The 26,452-nt window shown below is 39.6% G+C and overlaps 2 protein-coding genes across 3 annotated transcripts in view; both read right to left on the reverse strand.

Moving 5' to 3' along the window:
* Positions 1–3,002: 3,002 nt before the first annotated feature.
* LOC111893500 (disease resistance protein RPV1) overlaps positions 3,003–26,452 on the reverse strand; it is a 31,621-nt gene continuing 8,171 nt past the window's right edge. The window contains exon 8 of the mRNA XM_052763907.1: positions 3,003–3,316. Within this exon, the coding sequence (XP_052619867.1) occupies positions 3,284–3,316 (33 nt within the window). The 3' untranslated portion in view covers positions 3,003–3,283. The remainder of the gene's footprint in view (positions 3,317–26,452) is intronic.
* On the reverse strand, positions 11,851–26,393 carry LOC111893501 (uncharacterized). Of its 2 annotated transcripts, none has more exons than XM_042902435.2 (2): positions 19,726–20,226; positions 11,851–18,547 (listed from the first exon to the last, which is right to left on the reverse strand). In XM_042902435.2, the coding sequence occupies exon 2, from the start codon at positions 13,929–13,931 to the stop codon at positions 12,717–12,719; it is 1,215 nt and encodes a 404-aa protein (XP_042758369.2). In that variant the 5' UTR covers positions 13,932–18,547; positions 19,726–20,226; the 3' UTR covers positions 11,851–12,716. The 2 variants fall into 2 exon arrangements, with proteins under 2 accessions (XP_042758369.2, XP_052619871.1); XM_052763911.1 differs by lacking the exon at positions 19,726–20,226 and adding an exon at positions 25,324–26,393 and having other exon boundaries at positions 11,863–18,547.

A 26,452-nucleotide genomic window follows, 5' to 3' on the forward strand; every position in this document is an offset into this window, starting at 1 on the left:
ATTTTGTAAATTTAGTACTATTTTAACAATTTGGAAAATTATAGAGATTAAAAGGAGCTATATGGGCATAGCTATAGAGACGATATGTTTGTTTTTATAGGGGTATCTATAGAGACGACATGTCGTGTCTACAAATGCATCAACCACGACGTAATGCCGCTGCTATATGGTGACGCCTGCCCACTATGTATCCATCTATGGGGACGACTTATTGTGTCTATCGCTACATCTATGGAGATGACATGTTGTCGCCATAGGTGTATGTATGGAGGCTCCTAGACACATTGTCTCTGTAGATGTACTTGTGCAGACGACAAGTTGCGATTATAGATTAATCTATAGGGACGACCTGTCGTTTCTATAATTATACTTGTGGAGACAACAAGTTGCTTTTATAGATTAATCCATAGAGACGACTTGTCGTCTCTATAGCTTTATCAAAGGAGGCCAGAAACTTATAGCGACGAGTCAGTATAGGACGACATATTGTCACCAAAGGCTACCAATCACGACGAGTTTATTAGCGATAACAACACAGATCTATTGCGACGAGACTATGGAGACGAGAGCTATAGGGGCGACATATCGCCCCAGGCACATATAGGGACGACTTTCGGAACCTATAGAGACGACGATTCTCGTCGCTATAGGTCCCGTTTGTTGTAGTGCGTGTCGTTGTAGGTCAGGTGAATAACACACAACTCTATATACTCATCGTTTCATGCTCCTTGTAACACCACAATGGCCGAAAACTAAGCTTTAGAAATCAACTTGACATTCTCCGCTTATAGATCTGGATATGTAGCAAATCAGCTCGATGTTAAAAAAACATCCTCAACTTTTGGGGCAATTGTGATTAGAAAGGAAAAAAAAAAATCGTTTGCTATTTGTATGTTTGCTTGAGAAACTGAATACCACAATCCAAATTGGTTGTTGAGTGCAAATTCATATCGTTTCAAGGTCTTTGGTTTGGTCTATGGATACTTTTTGTATCATGGATTTTGGTTGGTTTTTGTGTGAGTATTCATAGGTGTGGTATCACCACCCGTGGGTCCCACAACCAACCTGGGAAAGTAAATCACAAAGTCCCTGAAGCAAGGAATGTAATGCGGAGGATTATGACGTTGAGATAACTTATTGATTATGACCTTCTTAACTGCTAGGATAAACATGCGGAGGTGTCCTATATAAATGTATACACAAGAACTATTGTCTTCTTTTACCAACACCCATCATGTCTTTTTAGATTATGTATTTTTCTCATGGTTCTTTCATTATATGTGTAAAAAAACTCCCAGCTGATTATATATCCAACCTTTTAGAAACTTCAAATGGCTATTTGTTGATTGTTATGAGTTTGAGATTGTTAATGGTCTGTGTCATATATGCTAAACCACTTCACAATACTACCTTGAGAAATTGGAGTAGTCGTCATATGCTTCCGGTTGTATTGCCTCGGGTCATGTTTGTTACAAAGTTTTTAGGGCTATTTATTTGTTTATTATGGAATTATACTTTCAGTTTCTTCCAATTGCAACATTGTACTTTGAAAATTTTCTTCGGTTATAAAGTTTTGTCATCCAAATGCAAAGCCATTTTCAATGTTGTTATATTGGTGATATTTTTAAAGCATATCATCCTAATAAGAAAAGAAAAACTGAAAGTACAATGTTATAATAAGGCAGATTTTTCGAAGTACAATGCCTAATACCTTAATAAGAAAAAAAATTGAATTACAATGTTGTACTAAACAGAAGAAAAAAAATGCAGAAATGGTTCCTGTCCACAGAAATCACAAACTTAGTCCGTAGCTTTTTTCTTGATGCGAATGGTCCTTGTGGTTTCAATTTCTTGTCTCTTTGATCCTTGACTCATGTAAAATTACATTTATACCCTTCTTAATTTCATTCACCTGTTTTTTTTAACTAACTTTAGATAAAAAAAAAAAAAGCAAATAAACCCCTTCCCTACTCTCCCTCCCCTCATCTTCATCCTTGTTCTTCTTCGTCACTATTTTTTCTCACTCGAATGTTATTTTCGTCTGTTTTTTCACCATTACGAATATTTAATGAGTCTTTATGAGAAGATTTTGGTTTTTTTGGGCTATTGGATTCTTGTTACATAACTTTCATCTGTAAAATGCTACAAGGTGGATTACTTAACAGTGTCAAAGCATAATAATTTTGTATATAAGACTAGAAGTATATATATATATATGTCTAACCTTTAAGTGGGACAGGTCGTTTCTCCATTAGAACTTTTTCCTGGAATAACCCCACGAGCATCATGTGTCTAACAAATCATGGTGTGGACTCTGAGCTTCTAAGCAACAAACAGGATTTTGGTGAAAGTCATGTGGTTTACAAAGGTCAAGAAAGGAAGTCAAAAAGTTGGATGCTAGGTACATGCCCACTTGTTTCCATGGTTTGAGGTTGTAGTTACATTGAGTGTTGATAAAGGTTATCTGTAGGCCCATGTGGACATGAGCATACACTTAATGTGGCACTTTGTCCATTGGTTAATATTACATGTCTAAATCAATAGATGAAAATCATAAAGGGAGAAGAGAATCAGAACTAGTGTAGCAGGTTTGTTGTCTTAGGAAAAAGAAAGGTTGAATGTCATGCCAAATGTTTAGATAAGGATATTATATTTTGTTTTACAATGAATTTTTTACAAAAACCGACTACATGAGAGGACATCGATCAAAAAGCAAGTCATGGGTGTGTTCAGTTAAGGTGATGCTGTAAAGGCATATCCCACAAAGTAACATAAAAAATGATAACCTCTGCAATAATTTTACTTCCAGAAAAGACAACTCATGAAGATTATCTATATCTTTTTTTATTTTGGTTCTCAAGAATGAACAATTAAAAAGCTATTCTTAAAATAACCAACGAAAAAGATAGAGATTCCAATAAGGTCTGTATGAACAACTAGCAGCAAAACATTGAACAATGAGAATCATAGCAACTCAGCAACCACATTTTAGTCTTTTCTTTCAATCACAATCAACAAAATAACAAACATATAAAGTAATAAAAACAACATTAGGACTTTACACCTGTATTAATCAACTAAAAAACCATTTATATAGTTTTCCTCTGTTTTTGGCAATCAAATATACAGCTATCAAAAACAAAAACCAAAAAGATAAATCATTACCAGAGGTGACAAAAACCAAATCATCTTATTATTCTGGAAAAGATTAGGATATAACTCATTGAGTTACTGTAGTATTAGGTTACCCATCTGCTGCCTCTCTTTCTCAAGTATTTTCATGTTAAGGACGAGACCCTGAAGATTCCCCCTTATCCTACAGATAAAAGGAAACGTAAGAATATCTTTAAAGTAACATAAGTACATAGAGATCTGATACAAAATGCTATGAAAACAAATAGATGGCAATACAATACACCAAGAACTCTTTGAGTTTGTTTGTACGTATCTGTGACTCAGCTAAATAAATGTGGGGTATGTTAAAGAATAATATCGAAAGGATCAGAACATGTCCATAAAAATACAAGACTACAATAAAACATTTTTAAAGCATCAGCCGTGGAGGCATGTAACAGAAACCCTTGCTTATTAGCAAGTTGAAAAGACTTCAAGTGAAAAAAGATAAATATTAAAATTTATATCTATTCTTGGAGGTCAAATGTAAACAGCGAGAATTGTAATCTAAACATCTAAAGATCTTAGGATTACATAATGTTCATGGAGAAGTAGCACAACACTAAAAACTTATTGGTTAAAGTCCAATACAATGTGGTGGACCATTGCCATTGTTTAAAGGGAATTTAATGACCTTTGGTAGTCAAATAATAGTTCAAAGGTTATATAAAGTTTATTGGAGGAAATACAAACTATGAACCGAACCCCTGTGCATTTGCTGTATATTAACCAGAAATAAGGGCTGAGGAAAGTTGGGTTCCAAAAAATGTGATGAAATTTTAGATTTTCTTACAAAGAAGTTCCACAAATTCATGAAGAATCCAAACAGAGGAAATCATCTTTTAGAAAAGATTACAAATATGAAGAAAGTTTAAACCCCTATAAAAGCTGAACTGGGCAGTGATGGTGTTGTAAATTTTCACAAATATGGCAGAGAAAAAACATTTTTCCAATGATAGCAATGCAGAAAAAAGTGATGAAACACGGATCATATAATTTCTAGAAATATCAAGAAGCTGAGATGAATGAGAAAGTGCACATGGGAAAAATGTGGTGGAGAAATATCAACTGAAGTGGAGATCTGGTCATCATCTGATGAGGACTCTGATAAACAAGCCAAATTCTTCCTTAGGTCGCTAATCCGATATAAACAAACTCATCAAAGGATCAATTATTTGAATTTTCCAATTTTAATATTTCTATTAATGAACTTAAAAACCATCCTGCAAATGTTGCCTCTAAACATGTCGATCAAATTCAAAAGAAATGTAGTTAAATGAGTTAAGGCAAAGACTAAGGTGGTGTTTGTTTGTTGGCAAAAAGTCTTTTTGACCACTTATGGCAAAAAAAAAAAAAAAAAAATTCAGGAAAAGACTTTGTTTTTCAGAAGAAAAAAAGGTCTTTTTACCAACAAACAAACAAAGAGATCTTTTTGACCTCTTTTTCCAGAAAACAAAAACACTAATTTCTTATTTTGGAAGACGTTTTCTAAGTTATAATCATAAGGTGATACTTTTTTTCATCACCACCACTGCTGCCGCCACGTATTTGACATAAAAACAAACATAAATAAATAAAACCAAAAGACCTTGATAACAACTAAAAACCCTGAATTTAGTGCCCTAAATGGAGGAAATAGGGATCCATAAGTCCTGACTCTAATATTAAATAGGTAAAGAAAATCAGACAAATTCCCATCATATCAGTCCAAACACATTTTGATATTGCCATTTCCAAGCATTGATTGCAAGACTATGACTCCTTTTATCTTGTTACATCCTAAACAAATCAAAGATATAGTATATAACATACTTGGATGTGTATGCCCTTTATTCATGTGATGAGAGAAAGGTTTGGGTGTCAAAAAGTATACCTCGCATGCACGACCAAGTATGCCAGCCTTCCCTGGGGATAAAGCTCTGAACCAACACTTTTCCTTTTGTTCTGTGTTCATTATTATTCACAAACATCAACATGGACAAAGTAGTTTGTACTGGGTCCTGATATATTTATATGATCCAACATATCAAGACTTAATCGGTTAACATAGACAAATTCAGACGGAGCACTACTTGGGTTGATTCATTTAAAAGGCAGAAGTAGAAATTTTATTATTCATATTTTGTAAGAACAAACTCTTATGGTGGAGGTCAATAACATCGACGATAAATGGGTGGATTTGGGCATGAAACATTTATTTATCTCCTAAAAAAATAGGTCATTATCCATCTATTTAAAGAATATTTATCAAAAATCACATCTACCTTGACAGTCAGGGCCGTGTGCAACGAATTACACAGATAGGGAAACACTCTAATGGCAGGAAGAAAAAATCTGTCATAGAAATTTGATTTGTCATATTTTACAAGAACAAACTCTTAGAGTAGAGGTCAATAAGAATCAATGATAAATGGGTGGGTGGATTTGGGTTATATGAAACATTTATTTATCTACTAAAAATAAATGGGTCATTATCCATCTTTCTAAAGAAGTTGGGTCATGGGTCAGATCATTACGCATAAGACATGACAATAAAATATTTTAATAAGTGGCATCTACCTTGATAGTCGGGGCCGTCTGGAACGAATTTATGATGATATTAAAACAAAAGAATGGCAGACAAAAAAAATCGCATGCGGTTTAGGATGTATTGTCCTGTGGTAGTTTGAAAAGGAGAGAGATCTCCACCAATTATGTGATTCCATGACTTGTAATAACCCAACGCATCTTCTTCTTCTTCATCAGCATACACAAGACTCACCCCACACTCCTTTACAAGTTCATAATATGGATCAAGTTTACGCCTCCGCGGTGTAACAGTGATAGTAATGCGGTCACCAGCGTCCATCTCATTCATCCCAAATATCCAATGACTTAATATTACCCAACAATTCAGAGCTTTACTAACCATGGAACGTTCGTATATCCACGTATGGTTTTTTGTTATATTACTAATTGTTATCATTGGAACCCAAGGTAAAAGATCATCATCTGATAAATCCAACCCCTCATCAGGAAGGTTTAATGTGTGCAGAGAGCAGAAGTTGAGCCCTGTAAGGAGGTTGCTTGGAGATGATGATGATGATGGGATGGTAAATGATATTGATGGCCCCGTGCTTCTATGCCTAAATCAACTCAGCATCTCCTCCGCCTCATACCTTGTGCTGAATATTCCAAATTCATAATACATCCTCTACCAAACACAACCACCTTAATTAATCACCATAACAATTATATTATACGTATTCACATAAAGTAACTAGACAAAACCTGGATTTCAGATTTTGAAGAATTTGTTGCCACGCGCCTTTCGTTGAGGAAGTCTAAATTAGTCCAGCCCAAGCTACGTAACACCTTTTCTTCAACGGTCATCATTTCTTGGATTTTGATCATACCTTCAATTTCGTAATTGTTCACCCCAAGTGAAGAAGACATCCAGTCTGACCAGTATGTTGGTAAGTGGAGTGGGGACATTTCTGGAACAAAAACAACTTTGTCTGTATGATAATCAACAACAACATTCAAAAACAACTTTTTTAGTGTACGTGGAGGATACGCGACTAACTTCAAATATTTACACTCCTTCATACTAAGTATCTCAAGTCTAGGAAGGGTTCTCAAACAACTAGGCATGGAATTGAAAAGATTGCCATCTAAATATAATTTCTTTAACATGGATAAACAACTGAAGTCCAAGGGAAAGGATTCATTGGACAACTTGTTCTTTGTAAGTGACAACGTTACCAAAGACCTTGGTAAAGACATTGCCGAGGACTTCAAATCACGTGGTATAGAACCAACAAAAGCTCTGTTTATGCCAATGTTGGTAACCGTGCACATTTCCACTGAATCCATATCCATATTCTTGATTCGAGATTCACCAAGATTACAACCATCTAGCAACATTGTTTTAACATTCTCTAACATTCCTATATTTCTTGGAAGTTGTTCAAGCTTCGTGCAGTAGCTGAGATCGATGAGGATAAGTTCAACACAATGCCCAATTGATTCACAAACATCACCCAAACCAATACAATTTCTAAGTATTAACCTCTCAAGCGCAGGGAGTTGGTCAAAGTCGCCAACACTATGAAGTTGTTTACAGAAACTTAAATTAAGAATCTTCAGTGAACCAAACAAAATTTTCTCTTTACAGGGGAATTAATTTCTTTCTTTAGCCCTTCCATGCACCCTTCCCAATATGCCACATCCCGATTATGTAGAGACTTGCCCAAAACTTCAAGAGCCAACGGATGTCCTTGACAATACTTCACAAGCTTATCTAACACCTCTTCTTAACCAGCCTTGGGATGGTTACACATGAATGCATGGGAACACAAAAGTTGTTGTGATTCAATCCTAGATAAGCCTTCAAGGAAGTGTTCTACATGCTTGGCTTTACTGTTTGTTTTGAATAGTGCACAACTCTCTATCATCCATCTGTCCTTTGTTGTTATTATAACTTTGCTTCCAGAATGAAAACCTTTTCTTCCAAGTAATGCATCCAACTGATCAATACTATTGATATCATCAAGAACAAGAAACACCCTTTTTCGAGCTGCTGCATTCTCTATCATTGATGTGTATTTTGACACATTAAAAACTTGAATTGGACATGTTTTTGAAATGTCAGCACACAGCTGCTTTTGTACATCAAGCAACCCATTATACTTTCCAGCACATCTCCTACCAATATCTTCAATATAGCTGCTTGTGTGGAATTCACGCCAACATAGCCCATAGACATGTTTGGCTAAAGATGTCTTCCCGATTCCACCTATACCCGAAATAGTGAGTATGTCTGCTGTATGTGAGGATCCATCTTTCAACCATGAAGTTACAAAGTTAATTGAATCATTCATCCCAATAAGTAGTGGTCGAAGAGTCCCTAAGGTTACACGTAATCTACGGTAGATTTCCTTCACAATTTCTTCAATAAACTCCATCTCAAACCTGAAACTTGATTTAATAAAAATTACAAAACACAATCTACAAAACTAACAAATCATATTTGGAGATCTAATTTATATAAAGATCCAAAGCAAAATTATATCACAAGTGTTAGTGTTTGATATATGTAGAATATGGTTTATTTGTTTCTAGGTTACTTTATTTATATTTCCTAGGTACTAGATGATTTATAAATGAGGGTTTAATCTCTTTATCAATGAGAAAATAATATTCCACAAATCTCTTTATTAGTTTTAAACTTTTAATTAAGTTCTTTGCATCAAACCATATAGTCTTTTCATTTTAACCATATAATTATCTAATGTGTAAGGTCATAAATATATATGTATAATAAGACCAAAATTACCAATGTTATACAAGTTTTCACTAATAGGGCTTGTAACTTCACTATGTTTCTACAAGGCTATCAAACTTAACTATCAATGTGGTAAGTTAGAAAAAAAAACTAGGAGGTTATCCTTTACTATTTACAGGTTATCCTTTACTATTTACAACATAAGTATTAATAGTTGTTGTATAGGAACATATTCAAAATTTGGTTTTAATAAAAGGGCTAATTAGTTATTCATGCAACAACATTTCATCTTTTTCCCGGCGTATGCAACAACGTTATGTATTGTAACAACCCAAAATTCAAGACTAAAAATTTATTTTAATAAAATATTACTTAAAGTAAAATCATTGATTCAAAGCATAATTAACATAATAGTTTTCAAACACATGTTCATTATTAGAGTAAAACATTCCCAGGTTGACAATCCTATGGTGTGTGCCATGCGATCACCCCGAGCTCCATCATCAGCTACCAGAAGTACCTAAAAACAAAACTGAAAACCGTAAGCACGAAGCTTAGTGAGTTCCCCACCCTACCACATACCATGCACATAACTGTACACTGCACATACTGGGCCACGCCCTCTATCTAGCTGCAACTAACACAAACTGCAAATACTGGGCCACGCCCGCTATTCTAGGCCTCGCCCCTTACCACGGGCCTTGCCCGCTACAACGGCTCCGCAGCTCCAGGCCCCGCCTGGCTTCGAGCCCCGCTCGGATACAGATCTGTTTTACTTAGGCCCCGCCTGTCTCAGGGCCCCGCGCACTAACATATAATAGCACATACACATATCACATAACAACACATAAGCTAAACATATACTAACAGCTATTGCTCTAAGGCCTTGCCTATCTCTGGGCCCTGCCCGTGTCCTACTACTGATGAGTCATGGAACCCCGTCCATACTCCTACTGATAGTGAGATACGGGCCTAGCCCACACTCACCCTTTCGTAACTTGGGCCTCGCCCCTGATCAGCTGCTACTGAGATGTGGAACACCATCCACACTCTGCTATTGGTAAGATACGGGACCTCGCCCACACTCAGCTCCCTACCAGGCACATACAAGTATCACACAGACAACAAGTATAAACTATCACATAAACCATTCCTTGGGCACCCGCCCTCTATCATTGGACCTCGTCCGAATATCATGCTAGCATACTGTGCCTAAGGCTAACCCCCGGGACTTCTACTCACAACTACATGGGCATGCATTGTGGCCGTAGACCCATTCACACAAAAGGGAAACTCACCTGCACTGGCTGATCTTGCTGATGATCCCACTGGTTGCTGCCCGACCACTCACTGAACTCCTACTCTACTTGCTTCCCGAGCTATCAATATCAATGAAACACTTAGTCTAACTGATCCCCGGCAGTCAACCAAGTCAACTCTAGTCTAAGTCAAAGTCCTGGTCGAAGTCAACCTTCCAGGTCAACCCTACTCGCCGAGTCCACATACTGACTCGCCGAGTTCTTAGGCTCAAAGTCCTTCCAATCGCGACTTGACTCGCCGAGTTAGCCCCTGACTCGCCGAGTCTGCTGATTCCCGATTCCTGTCCTATCCAACTCACTGAGTCCTGGCTCGACTCGCTGACTCGAGTCTTAACTCGAAGGGTTTGGGACCACGCGACCTGACTCGTCGAGTCTAAGAACAGACTCGCCGAGTACAAGGCAATCTTCAACCAACTCGCCGAGTTCATGCCCATCTTCATCCTACTCGATGAGCTGTTCATCCCACTCGTCGAGTTCCTCCTCATCTTCAAGCTACTCGCCGAGTCCACTCGAAGGACTCGCCGAGTCCAATCGGTTAAACACACATGCAGAGGACTTTTGAGTCATGCAGGGACTCCAAACCATAGATCCATACTTCCAAAGCTCAATCCCTACGTAAAGTTGCAAACTTTACATATAACTAAAGAGATCTAGGCTCAAAACATACTAGGGTTTGGTTTAAGGACAAAAGGGCTTTACCAACTACTCATCTCCTGATGCTTTATGACATATTGGACCAACCCAACAATAGATCTGAAGTGGCAACAACATATCTAAGCCCCTAACCCGATTTGGGTCTCAATCAACCATAAAACCCCCAAATCTCAAGACAAAATAGATCTAGATGCAAAGAAGGGGAAAATGGCAGCTTAATACCTCCAAGATGAACACAAACTGAAGTAGATCTCGGGTATACACCTTTCCTTTGCAGCAACCTTCTTGATCTTCAAGTTCCTTTCCAAAGTTTCCTTCCTCCAAAGCTATTTCTCTCAATGATGGAAGCTTTCACGAATTAAAGGGTTTACAGGTCCTCTGGGTTGATATGGGAGTTGAGGGAGGGACATAACACCGTTTAAATAGGATACAACTCCCGGAATTAGGGCTTTCCTCGCACAGACCAGACTCGCTGAGTCACCTTGGCCGACTCGCCGAGTCGGTCACTTACTCATCGACTCGGATCCCACTCGGACTCGCCGAGTTCCTCCTTGGACTCGCCGAGTCCCCCTTAATTTTAGGGTTTCCTTTACTTTCTTGGCTTTCAAAACTTTGGGTGTTACAACTCTCCCCCACTTAAACTAAACTTCATCCTCGAAGTTTGCCATGGCCCACCGCCTGATCTGCCTCCAATACCCCACCAGTTAATCCAACATCAGCTGCCTATCTTCGCTGGTGTTCCTCCTGATCATTCTGACTAGCATCGATCCTTACGGATTATCATCTCGGGTCAACTCTAACCCTGAACATTCTGGAACCACAACTTACTCAACTGACAATCCTTCTGGTACCTTCCGAGTACCGCAACTGAACCTATAGGGGTTCACCCCTTCATTCCTCACGCAATTCCCTCGCCTTCCCAAGGCGACGCTCCAATTTAACTGTCTCCTCAGTCACTGTGAAGATCCCATCTTCACCGATCCCTTATTCCCGCTAAATCCAGTACGAGTCATCACCGCCAATAACCACTGACGCTCCTCCTTGCCAAAACTTGATGCCGAGCACCTCTCGATCAACCAACTGAATTCAACCAACGTTGCATACTCGCACTGCCACTGCTTGGCGGTACTGTTGTTCTTCTTCCGACTTCCGGATGAACTGAGACCACCCTGGTCCCTACCAAGCCTATCAATATCTGGTTTACCGGCTCCCACCGATTGCTGACCCAACACATCCCTTAGTCGCTCTCAGCGACTTCCGGAAGAACTCCAACCTCCTAGCACTGCTCAATCTACCGCCATTCCGGCGCCACAATCCTGGGATCCTCGATCCCCTAACTCGACCCTAAGGTCCTTACCAGGTCCCACCTGTGATGCTAAAACTCTCGGGCCTCGCCCACGGGTCCCACCCGCCTCTAACCTCCTAGTCCCACTAATTTAACCACTCTCGCTCGGGCCTCGCCCATGGGTCTCACCCAACCATACTACTGAGCAACCCTGCTCTCAGGTCTCACCTTTACTGCTAGTCTCATACGGGCCTCGCCCACGGGTCTCACCCACTATATTCTGGAGTGTCCTCTCCCAAGGTCTCCCTTTCTAGGGCTAAACAGGCAACTCCCTATCATTCGCATCCACTACCCATTCCTGATCCCTATCTGATCACTAGGAGGTAAGGGCCTCGCCCCAACTCCGCTAACAAATCTACTAAGGAATGCTACGGCTTACCCGTAGTCTTACATCACCACCCAATGCTGACTGCTAGTACGAAGGCACTCATGTGCCACTAGCTCTCAAGATCCTTATTCCGACTCCCGCGAGTCCTTCGGGCAATCCACAACCTGAATTCCTATCCACGCACTAACCATCACCATCGCACGCGCTAGCTGCCGAAGCGTTTCTAAAACTCCCAATCCTGAACCTTCAGTCCATCAACGCTGAACTACTGCTTTTCCCCCTCGGAGGTCCTCTACTCACTCTGCGGCTGCATGCTCCTGCCTGGGCACACTCGGAGGATTCTCCCCCACTTCGATCCTGCTTACCCCTCGCTGCTTGATTACTCAAAAGAGATCCCGATCGTTTGCTGCCATTCCAATATCATTCTGCTAAGGAACCCAAGCCCGCCATAGCTAGGGATCTAACCAATCCATCCCTAACACTAGGTCGTCCCGAACTAGCGAGACGTACCAAATTCCTCCCAAGCATGCTACAGTTACTGCATCCTTCGAGACCTTCTTCAATAGGGCACATCCCCTAACTATCATACAAATATCCAAGGTATGCAGATGGCATACAACTCGATCACAATCAACTACCCAAAATAAAATACTTATACCGATACTGATGCAGAACCATAACAATATAATCATACACAAATAAAAGAACTGAAAACAGAAGTCGCATACCTGCCATGTCCGGCGCTGCCCGTGCCTCCGAGGTCGTCATCTGAAAAGCCCTGCTCCCTGCTGCAGGTGCCACTACCCGGCCCTGACGGCCATCCGTGAGCCTCATGGTTGCAGGGGCGGGTGCCACCACCCGTCCTGCCGAAAGCAAACTGGGACACTGGGCCTTCTTGTGGCCCCGTTGGTTGCGATGAAAACATATCAAATCAGATCCCTGTGCGGTGGTAACAGTACAATCTCTGCTAAAATGACTAGTCCGACCGCACTTGAAGCAGCCAGACTCACCACCGCTACCACTCCTGCACGCGCCCCCGTGCGTCCTGCCACACTTTCCGCACCAACTGCGGTCTTGATAATCCCTCGATCTCGAATCCGATCCCTTGGGCCTTTTGCCCGAACCCGTAGCTACCTGAACCTCATCCGGCTTCCTTTTCCGAATCTGCTCCAAATCAATTTCCCTTTCCCTGGCCCGAGAAATCATATCTTCCAAAGTTTTGCAGCCGGACCTGCTCACAAACTCCCTGATGTCAGCCCTCAACATCTCATGGTATCGGGCCTTCTTCATCTCCTCATCCGCGACATATTGCGGCACGAGAAGAGCCCTCTCCCTGAACTTGGCGGTGATCTCCGCCACAATCTCAGTAGTCTGCCTCAAATCCTGAAACTCTCGTGCCAGCTGCTGCACCTCAATAGTCGGTGAGAACTCCGCTCTAAACATGGCCGAGAAATCACTCCATGTCATCGCGTCCAACGCGGCATCGTCTCCCAGGGCATGACCAATCTCTTCCCACCAATCCCTCGCTCTGTCCTTCAGAAGACAGGAGGCGAGTCTAACCTTGTCCCCCTCGGGACACTTGCTTGTACGAAAGGCATTGGCAACATCAGCCAACCATCTGCTGCTAGTAATGGGATCCCTAGCCCCATGATAATCTGGTGCCCCGCAGGCCCTGAACTCTCGGAATGTCAGAGTACGCGCTCCCAACAAAGCCATCATCTCGGTATGGAAGGCTCCCAGCCTCTCGTCTAAAATCTCCAGTATGCCCTCCTTGACCGTGCCAAAGATCACAGGAGTCTGATCTAGAATACTGCGCGTAACTTCCGCTGATATCAACTCCCTCATACGCTCCTCGAGCTACTCGATTCCTGAACCCGAGCCTGATCCTTCTCCGGCGCCTGATCCGCCCACTGGTCTCTCTCGCAACGTCACCATTCTGCACTCACAACACAATTACTATCAGAACGCTTACCACTGCTGCGAGACCCAAAAACACGCACCAACAGGTTCTCAGTCTTGTCTTGGCCTTTCCCGAATCGAGTACGGATCCTCTGCTTTCAGTAGTACGGGCCCATACTACCTTCCACATCTATCCGTACTTTCCTCAAGAACTGCCTTGACTCCACTAGGTCCCTTTGCTACTAATTCTGCTCCCAGCACTACCTCATCCTAGGCTGACCCTAGGGAAACTTCTGACTCAACTCAAACCAGTCCTCAGCTGCTGAAGGCTTCCTCGCGATGCCAATTAGCCATTACCTGGATACCATCACATGTGACGAGGCTCATATAATCCTTCGAGTAAAAGACTCGTCCCTACAACGGTTAGACTCAAACGAGAGCTGCGAAATAGGGCCAAATCCAGCACTCTGAGATTATACAACCCTGATTACATGTGACGTGGCATATCCACCTAATAGCTAACTCCCATCACTCAAAATCCCATAATGCACAAAGCAAGCAGCATTCGGACAAGGTAAAAGCTAACCATAACATACGCAAGCAATCATATACACATAGCAAGAATCTGATCTAGCATGCAGCACAACTCATAACGTCAGGCATAACCTAAACAGGCTATCCCACTACTGTCTAATCAGCATAAACATGCAGCGCAAAACACATAATCAGGCATATAAGGCATCCTTCCTAGATCCTTAGCCCTATTCTAGCATGCAGTTCTACTAACTGATAATAAAATCATAAACTTGTATGGGTATTTTGGGGTACTTACTTGAGCTCGGCTGATTGCATGCACCACACCCATTTTCTCTTTTCAAAGTTCTTTTCTTTCTCAATTCTCTGTGTTTTTCTAAAACCATTTTCTTTCTCAAAACCCTCTTTTACAAAAATGTCTTTCTGTTTTAAAAACTTTTATACCAATTCCCCAGTTTGAGTTCAGACACACCCGAGAGCATGTCTGAATCCCTCAAACCAAGGCTCTGATACCAACTTGTAACAACCCAAAATTCAAGACTAAAAATTTCTTTTAATAAAATATTACTTAAAGTAAAATCATTGATTCAAAGCATAATTAACATTAATAGTTTTCAAACACATGTTCATTATTAGAATAAAACATTCCCAGGTTGACAATCCTATGGTGTGTGCCATGCGATCACCCCGAGCTCCATCATCAGCTACCAGAAGTACTTGAAAACAAAACTGAAAACCGTAAGCACGAAGCTTAGTGAGTTCCCCACCCTACGACATACCATGCACATAACTGTACACTGCACATACTGGGCCACGCCCTCTATCTAGCTGCAACTAAAACAAACTGCAAATACTGGGCCACGCCCGCTATTCTAGGCCTCGCCCCTTACCACGGGCCTTGCCCGCTATAACGGCCCCGCCGCTCCAGGCCCCGCCTGGCTTTGAGCCCCGCTCGGATACAGATCTGTTTTACTTAGGCCCCGCTTGTCTCAGGGCCCCGCGCACTAACATATAATAGCACATACACATATCACATAACAACACATAAGCTAAACATATACAAACAGCTATTGCTCTAAGGCCTCGCCTATCTCTGGGCCCTGCCCGTGTCCTACTACTGATGAGTCATGGAACCCCGTCCATACTCCTACTGATAGTGAGATACGGGCCTAGCCCACACTCACCCTTTCGTAACATGGGCCTCGCCCCTGATCAGCTGCTACTGAGATGTGGAACACCATCCACACTCTGCTATTGGTAAGATACGGGACCTCGCCCACACTCAGCTCCCTACCAGGCACATACAAGTATCACACAGACAACAAGTATAAACTATCACATAAACCATTCCTTGGGCACCCGCCCTCTATCATTGGACCTCGTCCGAATATCATGCTAGCATACTGTGCCTAGGGCTAACCCCCGGGACTTCTACTCACAACTACATGGGCCGGCATTTTGGCCGTAGACCCATTCACACAAAAGGGAAACTCACCTGCACTGGCTGATCTTGCTGATGATCCCACTGGTTGCTGCCCGACCACTCACTGAACTCATGCTCTACTTGCTTCCCGAGCTATCAATATCAATGAAACACTTAGTCTAACTGACCCCCGGCAGTCAACCAATTCAACTCTAGTCTAAGTCAAAGTCTTGGTAGAAGTCAACCTTCCAGGTCAACCCTACTCGCCGAGTCCACATACTGACTCGCCGAGTTCTTAGGCTCAAAGTCCTTGCAATCGCGACTTGACTCGCCGAGTCAGCCCCTGACTCGCCGAGTCTGCTGATTCCCGATTCCTGTCCTGTCCAACTCACTGAGTCCTGGCTCGACTCGCTGACTCGAGCCTTAACTCGAAGGGTTTGGGACCACGCGACCTGACTCGTCGAGTCTAAGAACAGACTCGCCGAGTACAAGGCAATCTTCAACCAACTCGCCGAGTTGTTCATCCAACTCGCTGAGTTCATGCCCATCTTCATCCAACTCGACGAGCTGTTCATCCCACTCGTCGAGTTCCTCCTCATCTTCAAGCTACTCACCGAGTCCACTCGAAGGACTCGCCGAGTCCAATCGGTTAAACACACATGCAGAGGACTTTTGAGTCATGCAGGGACTCCAAACCATAGATCCATACTTCCAAAGCTCAATCCCTACGTAAAGTTACAAACTTTACGTATAACTAAAGAGATCTAGGCTCAAAACATACTAGGGTTTGGTTTAAGGACAAAAGGGCTTTACCAACTACTCATCTCCTGATGCTTTATGACATATTGGACCAACCCAACAATAGATCTGAAGTGGCAACAACATATCTAAGCCCCTAATCCGATTTGGGTCTCAATCAACCATAAACCCCCAAATCTCAAGACAAAATAGATCTAGATGCAAAGAAGGGGAAAATGGCAGCTTAATACCTCCAGGATGAACACAAACTGAAGTAGATCTCGGGTATACACCTTTCCTTTGCAGCAACCTTCTTGATCTTCAAGTTCCTTTCCAAAGTTTCCTTCCTCCAAAGCTATTTCTCCCAATGATGGAAGCTTTCACGAATTAAAGTGTTTATAGGTCCTCTGGGTTGATATGGGGGCTGAGGGAGGGACATAACACCCTTTAAATATGATACAACTCCCGGAATTAGGGCTTTCCTCGCACACACCAGACTCGCCGAGTCACCTTGGCCGACTCGCCGAGTCGGTCACTTACTCATCGACTCGGATCCCGCTCGGACTCGCCGAGTCCCCCTTAATTTTAGGGTTTCCTTTACTTTCTTGGCTTTCAAAACTTTGGGTGTTACATATATAATATACAACAATATTTTAAATTAGGACCAAATAATGCAACTAGCTAACCTAAAACCTTTATGTATATGATGTGGCATGATCTCTTCCTTTCTTATTGTTGTGTCTTACTATTTTAAATACTATATGTAGAAACCAAAGGGCTTATCGCCTAGCGGTATCAGGAGTTGGAAAAGGTATCTTCCTCCAACAGGTTGATGTTACAAGTCTTGCTTGAGACACTGGTGTAGTTTAGGATTAGATTAGGAGCTATTAAAAATAAATAAATACATGAAAAATGTGTAAAAAATATCAGAATAGTTAATATATCTATATAAATTGATTTATCAGATCAGATAACATGGATTCAACTTTGTGCATCTTGGTTATCCTACTTTATGAATTATATGTCTATTCTATGATATTAACAAACTTACCGAAATGCATAGGGTGAAGATGATATTGACATTTTTCATATGGGTGAATGTGGTTACCTACTTACGTGCCATTTACGTCATTCCCTTTTAAATTAGCAACTTCGATAAGTGCTTTATTCCATCGGTCTATCTTTTGAGCCCATTGACTTCTTTTATTTTCTTCTGTCTCTTCATCCATTTTCTGTTTATGCTTAGACATTGCATCTCCAAAGCTACTTTGTTGCTTCGTGACATGGGTGGGCTCCACTTGATAAAATATTGGGATGACATTATGGTTGGATTTCATACGCTGCTCAAGGATCAATACTAATTCATCAAGGCACCATGTTGAAGAAGCGTAATTTTTTGACAACACAATAATAGAAGCCTGAGATGCCTTAATTGCACTCTCCAATTCCGGTTTCAGATCTTCCCCTGTTTCAATCTCTTCATCATCCAAGAAGGTAGTGATATTGGCATCTATAAGAGCCTCATAAAGATAATTAGTAAAACTAAGACGAGTGTCAACACCTCTAAAACTTAAAAATACATCATATCTATGATCTTGAGTTGATGAATTATGAACATGAGTTAGTGAGCTATGGCCATGAGTTGACGAAGAAGACGAAGATTTTTCTGGAAGTTTAGATAGAAGAACCATTATGAGTTATGTGTTGACGACTCTTCACCCTTCTCACGATTTTGAGTATTTATTTGAACTTAAGGGTGTGTCTAAGTAAGCTTTGAAACTCCTCCACATGTTATCGATAATGTAAAGTTGGTTTCATATGCTTTCCTCACTTGTGCTTCAATGTCAGGATCCAGTACATACTGCCTCTACAAAAAATCCAAATTATTAGTATTTACAATATGCAACGTAACTCTAATCAAAGAATTTAAACCTCAATAATTTTAGTAGTAATAATAATAATAATATTTATACCTTTGAATTCTGCAAAATAAATTTTTTTGGTAATTAAAATACAATACATATGCATCTCCAAAGTTTTCCATGTGAACCAATACACCTAGAAAATCTTTAAATCTCATTATATGAATTCTAATCGTGTTGATATGCAAATATTTATCCCCAAATTTGAAGTTTAGAGTTGATATTGGAGCTATATATTGCATAATGTTTATATGTGTGTTTTAACCCTCGATTTAATTTTTGTGTTTAAAGGACATTCATAGCTTAATTAGTGCTAAACTCAGCTTTGTGTGCAAGCGACATATGGGAATCAAGGAGAGAGAGACTGCTCTTATTTTGAACCAACTAATTTATTTAACCTACAATGTCCCTATTTTGATTTAATTAACCCACAAACAAATCAACACCAAATACCATTTTGGATACAACTAAAGATCCACTATTGCTTCCCATGAAAATTCAGATCCCAAAAATGAGCAACAACAACCTTTTTAAATGTAAATTTTTCTATCACTAGATCTAATATGATATGTTTTTTTTCCATATGATATGTTTATGAAACTAACAATGTAATCAGAGAGTTGCTAATACAATCACAGCGACTGCTTTCAGTTTGCACCTTGTGCATCAAGGTAAACGAAACAGAAGAACAGGGGATAAACAAAGAAAAAGGTATCCTAGTCTAACTAACTCTAAAACTGGAAAAAAAACTATTTAAATAAAAACCTCCGAAAATATCCCTGAGGTTCTTTTACAGAATTAAACCAACAAACAAGGCATGCCCTTTCAAAGGGTTCAATTTCAAACTCTATACTAGATGAAACTTCAAAGTAAAACACCCATTTTGAAAAATCGAATATTGAAGTTTGTTCGTTATGAAGGTTTAGCTTACAATTAAGGAGCAGAGAACATCCTTTTAAAAGTATTCAATGTAAAAAATCGTGTTTATAAGTTAGAAAATATAGAGGAATTGAGGAAGCAACTTTGGTGGGTTGAAGAATTTCTCACTGTGATTATAATAATATTTATGATTAATAAGATGAAATTATCAAACAATATCTGAAGAATGTGCCTTCATAGTTACCTGGCTACAGAAACACAAGGAGACCAGAAGCAGCCATGATATATAGAGGATGAACCGAAATTGATGAAGCTGAAAAAGAAGATGACTGAAACACAAGGTGTTGCTTTTCCTTTTATTCTTTCAAGTAAACATATTAGGAGAAGAAGTCAGTTGAAAAAGCCAGTGCAAATTTTATAATAGGTTTAATATTAAAGGGCTTAAATTGTTTTTGGAGAAAAAGTCTTCAGCTTGTCCCCCATAGAAAGTCAATCTAAAAAATGTTATGAAAATGCAGCGAAATGTGTTTTTTGAATTTTTGTTTTCCTACCTACTATCACATCTCACATCTCAATTTTATACTTTTAGCTTAGGTTTTAAATTTTCCCTCTTTGAGATTGAAGGTTCAAGTCTCATCGTAGATATAGGTGAATTTAGGTGTTAGTTTAGATCTTTAGGAGTAGTTATATATTATATTTGCCAGTTAAAAAAAAATTAGGAATCGTTAAAACTTTGATTTTTTTTTTTTTTTTTTTTTTTTTTTTTTTATGAATATAGTCTAAACATTTTTATGTTACAAATTCGCTCATAATTCTTTTTTTCATATTTTTATGGTTACCATTTTACAACTTTGTTTCCAATCTGTTTAAAGACTATTTTTAAACTTTTTATGAACTTTTTTTAAAAAATCTTACAACTTTTTTATAATCTTCTATTACTTTTTACAATTAAAAAAAAAAACATGTTTTATGTTTTATAATACAGGATTCTAAACTTGGTTTACATTTTTAGATGTTCCAATGACAATCTCTTGATGATAAGGTGATTGGAATGACATGAGAAAAATAAAATGCATAATCAACAAAAAATGTTGTAACCGAGCAACACAAATTTATGAACTTAAGGGTTTTTGTAACAAAAAGAGCATCAAGGAACAGAAAACTTATGGCTACATAATTGACTTTCCTAGTTATATCACTTACAATTTCACCTTATTGAACTAAGTAGCAGCAAAACAATGAACCGTGAGAATCATGGTAACTCATCAATCGCATTTTAGTATTTCTCTTAGTCAAATGAACCAAATCAGCAAAATAAAAAAATATATAAAGTAATACAAACAACATTCCAAGTATTATTAATTATTGATAGTTGATAACATATTTGGTGAGTCTTTGTAATAATAACCTTTGTTGATACCTAATGATTTAAAGGGCTAGGTTGAGTAAATGTGAAACTATTGTTGGAAACTATTAGTTGAGATAACGACTTGAGTAGTTATAAACTCATTAATTGGTGGAACCATGTGGTAAAACCTATTATGAGTATATATTAAGTTATGTGAAAGGCATTATGAGATTTAATTAAGTTGTTACTGAATTTAACAATATAATTGATTTTGAAGTTGTTACACAACATTTTGTTGGAGTTACCCACTAAGCTCTCATAGCTTACTTGTAACACCCCGTTTATTTGAATAAAATAACACATGAAAGTCCAGGACTAAATTGTGAAGAATTTTAAAAGTCAGGGGTTTAAAGTGAAAATTCGGGACTTAAATTGAAAAGAAGTGAAGGCTTAAGGGTTTATTGGTAAATTAAATATTTAAATTGAAAAAATTTTATAGAGTCAAGGGCTAAAAGTGTAAGTGTTGGATTTAAATTGAGAATAAATTATGGAGGAGCGGTTGTTTAGTAATTTTGGGCCTTATTATGAAAAGAATTTTAGAAGCCGGGGTCAAAAGGGTAATTATTGGATTATATTTGAAAAGATTCTAAGGGGAGGGACTAGAACTATAAATATGGGAAAGATCTATGTGGAGCCGGGTATAAAGCATGACATCCGGTCAAACCGTAACCCGAGATGCTTCAGTTGGCCGCCACCTTCACCATATCGCCCTCTCCAGCCGCCTCCTTCCCTATTGAAGCCGAAGCTCCCGTCGTCAACCACTGCTATTGGAGTCGGCAACCCCCCCCCTTCCCCGCGCCACTCAATGTGTCACTATCGTCGTCGTCATGCTCCGCTAGAGGCGCACCCTTCATTCCTCGTTGTAGCAACCTTCTCTCTCACTCCTACAATTTATTGCTGTCGGCACAACGAACCTGTGGTGGAACCACCGTTCTTCTCTCCGGTGGAAGCGCCTTTTGTCGTTTCTTCTCCGTCTGTGGCAGCATGGCGATCCACTGCTGCGCCACAATCGACGAAGACTTGGAGTTGTCGCCTTCTCCGGTCGTGGGTTTTGTCAAGAAGGCTGGTCACGGATTTCGTTGTCGTTATCTTGGTGGGAGACCGAGAACCTCCATCTTCTCTTCCTTTTTCTGTTGATGCACCACGGTCGTCGGCGCTCAATGTTGTTGCCGCCACTCCGAGTTGCCACCGCCGACATACGCCACCAGGTGGGTGGCTGGGTTCCGCCTTCAAGCAGATTATGCGTGGGTGTATTCTTTTTGTGTGTGTGTGTTAATTAGTATGTTTGTGTAACTTAGTGTGTGTGTTGTGTGTTTGGATTTGTTGTTGTAACTGTAATCGGTGCCGGAATAATATTAGAGAAACTCCAAACCACCACCGTAAGGTGGTGGTTGCTGCCTCCTGCCGCCACCGGCCGTCGTGTCAGGTGGCGGTGTGCTTTGATTGCGTTTAGACCTCGTTTGGGAGTGGTTGGACAATGTGGAATCAAGGAAAAACCCTAATGGGTCCAAAGAAGCCCTAGTGGGCCCGATGGAACCCTAATGGGCCATTAAGGCCCAAAGAGACCTAAAAGCCCAACTAATGGACAAATGGGCTAGTATTGGGTTGGAAAACCCTAATTAGGGTTTGGAAAACCCTAAGAGCATAAAACCCTAATTGGTGGGAATTGATCGCGTCACATGGGGATTATTTAATAAGCTTAATATAGTAAATTATAATCATGCGTAATTAACCAAGGCAATGATGGACTTAATGGATTAAGTCCTTAATGGGTTAAGTAAAAAACACTTAACCCTAATCGTCATTTTATGTGAAACCCTAGTTTCACTTGGGCCTTTCAGTTGGGCTTTAGTAATTGGTTTATTAATAGGCCATCCAAGAATAATCAAATGGACTAAATTATTTAGTTGGGCTTTAAGGTAAGGCCCATATGAAGGATTGGGCCTAATTTGGTAAATTGGGCCATAGATGGGCCATAATTTGGGCCTAGATGATTGTATGATACTGGGCCTTAGAATGAGACATGTTGGGCTGGATTGAACATTTGGGCCTTAAGGGAAGTCCATGTAGAGATTTGCGTCCAATTTGGAAAGTTGGGCCATGTGTTAGGCTTTGATCCCTAGTTAACTTTGGGCCTATGGATTGGGTCTTGGGCTTGGGTAAGCCAAGCTAGGGGTAATGTAGTAATTATCCAAAGTATGTATTTATAGTTATGTTGTGGAACCTAATTATTAATTGGGTGTTATTTTGATATGGACAGATCGGGAATATGTCATCGAGTAGATATGGTTCTGTCAGCGGGACTTCAGCAGTGTGAGGTGAGTTTCCTTCCAGTAGGAATGAGTCTATGGCCACAATGCCGTCCCGTTTAGTTAGCAGTAGTTCCGGACCTCAGTCTGATGCAGTAGTTCAGTATGCTTGGTGTCTTTGTGATACAGGCATGGTATGAGTTAGGTGTTCCGGACTATGGTCTGATGCAGTATGTAGTATATGTGTTCATATTATATGCTATGATCAATTAGTTCCAGACTTCGGCCCAATGCAGTAGTTAGAGTGCGTGATGTCTTTGTGATTCAAGCATGTTTTGTGTTATGTATTCCGGATTCTGTTCCGACGCAGTATGCACTATATGTATTCATGATAGTTGATATGTTTACGATATGCTATGTTCATCCGGACTTCGGTCCGATGCAGTTAGTTCCGGAATTTCGTCCGATGTAGTTAGTTTCGGACTTTGGTCCGATGCAGGGGACGGGGTCCCAGTCAGTTCCGGACTTCAGTCCGATGCAGTCAGTTCCGAACTTTGGTCCGATGCAGGGGACGGGTCCCAGTCAGTTCCGGACTTCGGTCCGATGCAGTTAGTTCTGGACTTCGGTCTGATGCAGGGGACGGGTCCCGGTCAGTTCCGGACTTCGGTCCGATGCAGTTTTCGGACTTCGGTCTGATGCAGTGGGCAAGGCCCAATATGTGTTTATATGTTATTGTATGGTATGTGGTAGTTTGGGGGAGCTCACTAAGCTTCGTGCTTACAGTTTCCGTTTTGGTTTAAGGTACTCAGTTTTCAAAAGAGGAGCTTGGGAAGATTGCAGTGCACGCACCATTTGTTCAGCCTGGGTGTTTATATTCTGATATACTTGACAGTTGTTATAATATTTTGAGATACATTGCTCATGATTTATATATGAGGTTTATTGACTATGATTTTTATTATTAAATTAAACGAAATTTTTCAGACTGTGTTTTTTGGATGTTACATTACTTTTATTATTGTTTGCCCTTCAGCATGTAGGTTATAAAGCTAATAGCTAAGAGATGGCAGAACTATAGAAGGATGCTAATGCTTGACTCGGATCTTCGTATTACTAGTGTTGTATACGATCATTTTGATAACTTATTGTATTTAACTAGTTAGTATAAGTGTACACCAAGTTGTTTTATAAAATTAAAAAGATTAGATGTACCTTGTATTAATTTGTTGGGTGTTACATCTCAGTCTTCTTGGCTATTGTTCAAAAGAAAATGTATTCTTAACTCAATTTTTAGACCTTAAACTCTCATAACCTACCTGGTATGAATACACATATTCATGGTAGAAAAGTTCTTTGTCACAACTTTAGTATCTGCTTAACTCAAAAATTCTTAAAAAACACTTTTCATGAATGCAAAAAGAAGTACGTATAATAAACAAATAGCACACAAAGTTTTATAGAAAGGAAAAAATTCTCAATACAAGCAAAATCATATATAAGGACCTATATGCATGGGTAGAAACTAAACTGATAGTCAACTATAAAGTCAATACTACTTTCTTGTTACATCGTCTTGTCTTGAAATGTCAAAAGTATACATTATCTCCTCATTCACCAATTTCTTCAATGAGACCAAACACATAAATTCATATACATATTAAAAGTACTATTTTTATTACACCTTAATTTAGTTATTAGGCTCAATAATATTTATATCTGTTTAATTAGTTGCTCCACCTAAATAAGATGAAACTAAACAGTTACCGTCTATTTAAAACTATTCGTCAACTAAACAAATGATCAAGCTAATAAGCCCATACGAATATTCTTATGATATGTTTTATATATTCTCACAATTATGATTAAAAATCACTTAAATTAGATTCACTTTATAATTTGTACATGGAACATATATAATGGTATCGACTTAGAGAATCTAATGGATGGATATATTTAGAAAATTAACATTTAGCAATTATTTTAAACTACATAGATTTCACTTCAAACATTTTGGAAATCTTATAAACTTATAAAAGCCCAAAGCCTGAAATTCAATTGTAGTTAGCCCAATATACCTATTATTTAGTTTAACAACCACTTTATTTAATCCAATAACTTAAGCCCAATAAGAGATCTTTCAATATGTTTTCTAATCTTTTGAAAAATGAAAATTTGAGCCCATTACCTAATTTATAATGTCGCTCCACCACAAGATCTCCTCTTGTTCATGTACACTGCTCCGGCGGCGGCAATTAATCGACCACCGTATTATGTGGTTTACCGGGAAAAAAACATGATCTCTCCTCTCCAAGCCATGCCTCCCTCGTCGGAGTCTTACTACATTCTCGTAAACCACCACAGTTCATGGTCTTTGTTGGAATTAGGATTGAACTTGTCACTTTACTCATGCCGGAGAAAAACCTAAACAAAGCTGATCAGAAAATTCTTGTAAGTCAATGAAGTCTATGCTGGAAAACGGATCAGAATACCTTTTCCCTCACATGTCGCTGGAGGTCAAGTGAATAACACAAAACTATATACTCATCGTTTCACGCTCCTTATAATTGTAACATCACAACCCTGGCTGAAAACTAAGCTCCAGAAATCAACTTGACATCCTCCGGTGGCTCTTATAGATCTGGGTATGTAATTCATGTCGGAGACTCTACAATCTAGATCTGAACAATAAATTGCTTTTGTCTTGGTAAGTTCTGGCAACTGCTAGCGTTATTCGCCATCTGGTTTTCGAAATCCAGTTCCTTCTCCTAGTAAATCATGATGTGGAGTTGTGGACTCCAAGCTTCTCTGCAGCAAACGGGATTTTGGTGATAGTCGTGAAAGCATCAGAGATAATAAATTAATAATACACGTTAGTGAAGTTTCAAGTCATGTGGTTTACAAAGGTCAACAAAGGAAACCAAAAAGTTGGATGCTAGGTACCACATGAGGCTTCTTCTGATCAATTCTAGGCACTTCATCATCGGCTAGTAATATGTCTAAGTGAATAGATGGAAAATCATAAAAGGAGAAGAGAATCAGAAGTAGTGAAACAGGTTTGTTGTCTTAGGAAAAAGAAAAGTTGAATGTGATGTCAAATTATTAGATAAGGATATTATATCCTGTTCGATAATGAAATTTTTACAGAAACTGGTTACATGAGAGGACATCGATCAATAGGCTAGTCATGGGCTTGTTCAGTTAATAACGTGCTGCTATAAAGGCATATCCCGCTAAGTAACATAAAAAATGACAACCTCTGCAATAATTTTACTTCCAAAAAAGACAACTCATGAAAAATTAAAAAGCTATTCTTA

Source organism: Lactuca sativa, chromosome 1, assembly GCF_002870075.4.
Source record: "Lactuca sativa cultivar Salinas chromosome 1, Lsat_Salinas_v11, whole genome shotgun sequence".
NCBI classification, from domain to species: domain Eukaryota; kingdom Viridiplantae; phylum Streptophyta; class Magnoliopsida; order Asterales; family Asteraceae; genus Lactuca; species Lactuca sativa.

What these genes read in the sequence shown, in the direction of transcription:
- LOC111893501 (XM_042902435.2), bottom strand. Translation starts at nt 13,931, where the DNA reads ATGAGGGAGTTGATATCAGCGGAAGTTACGCGCAGTATTCTAGATCAG.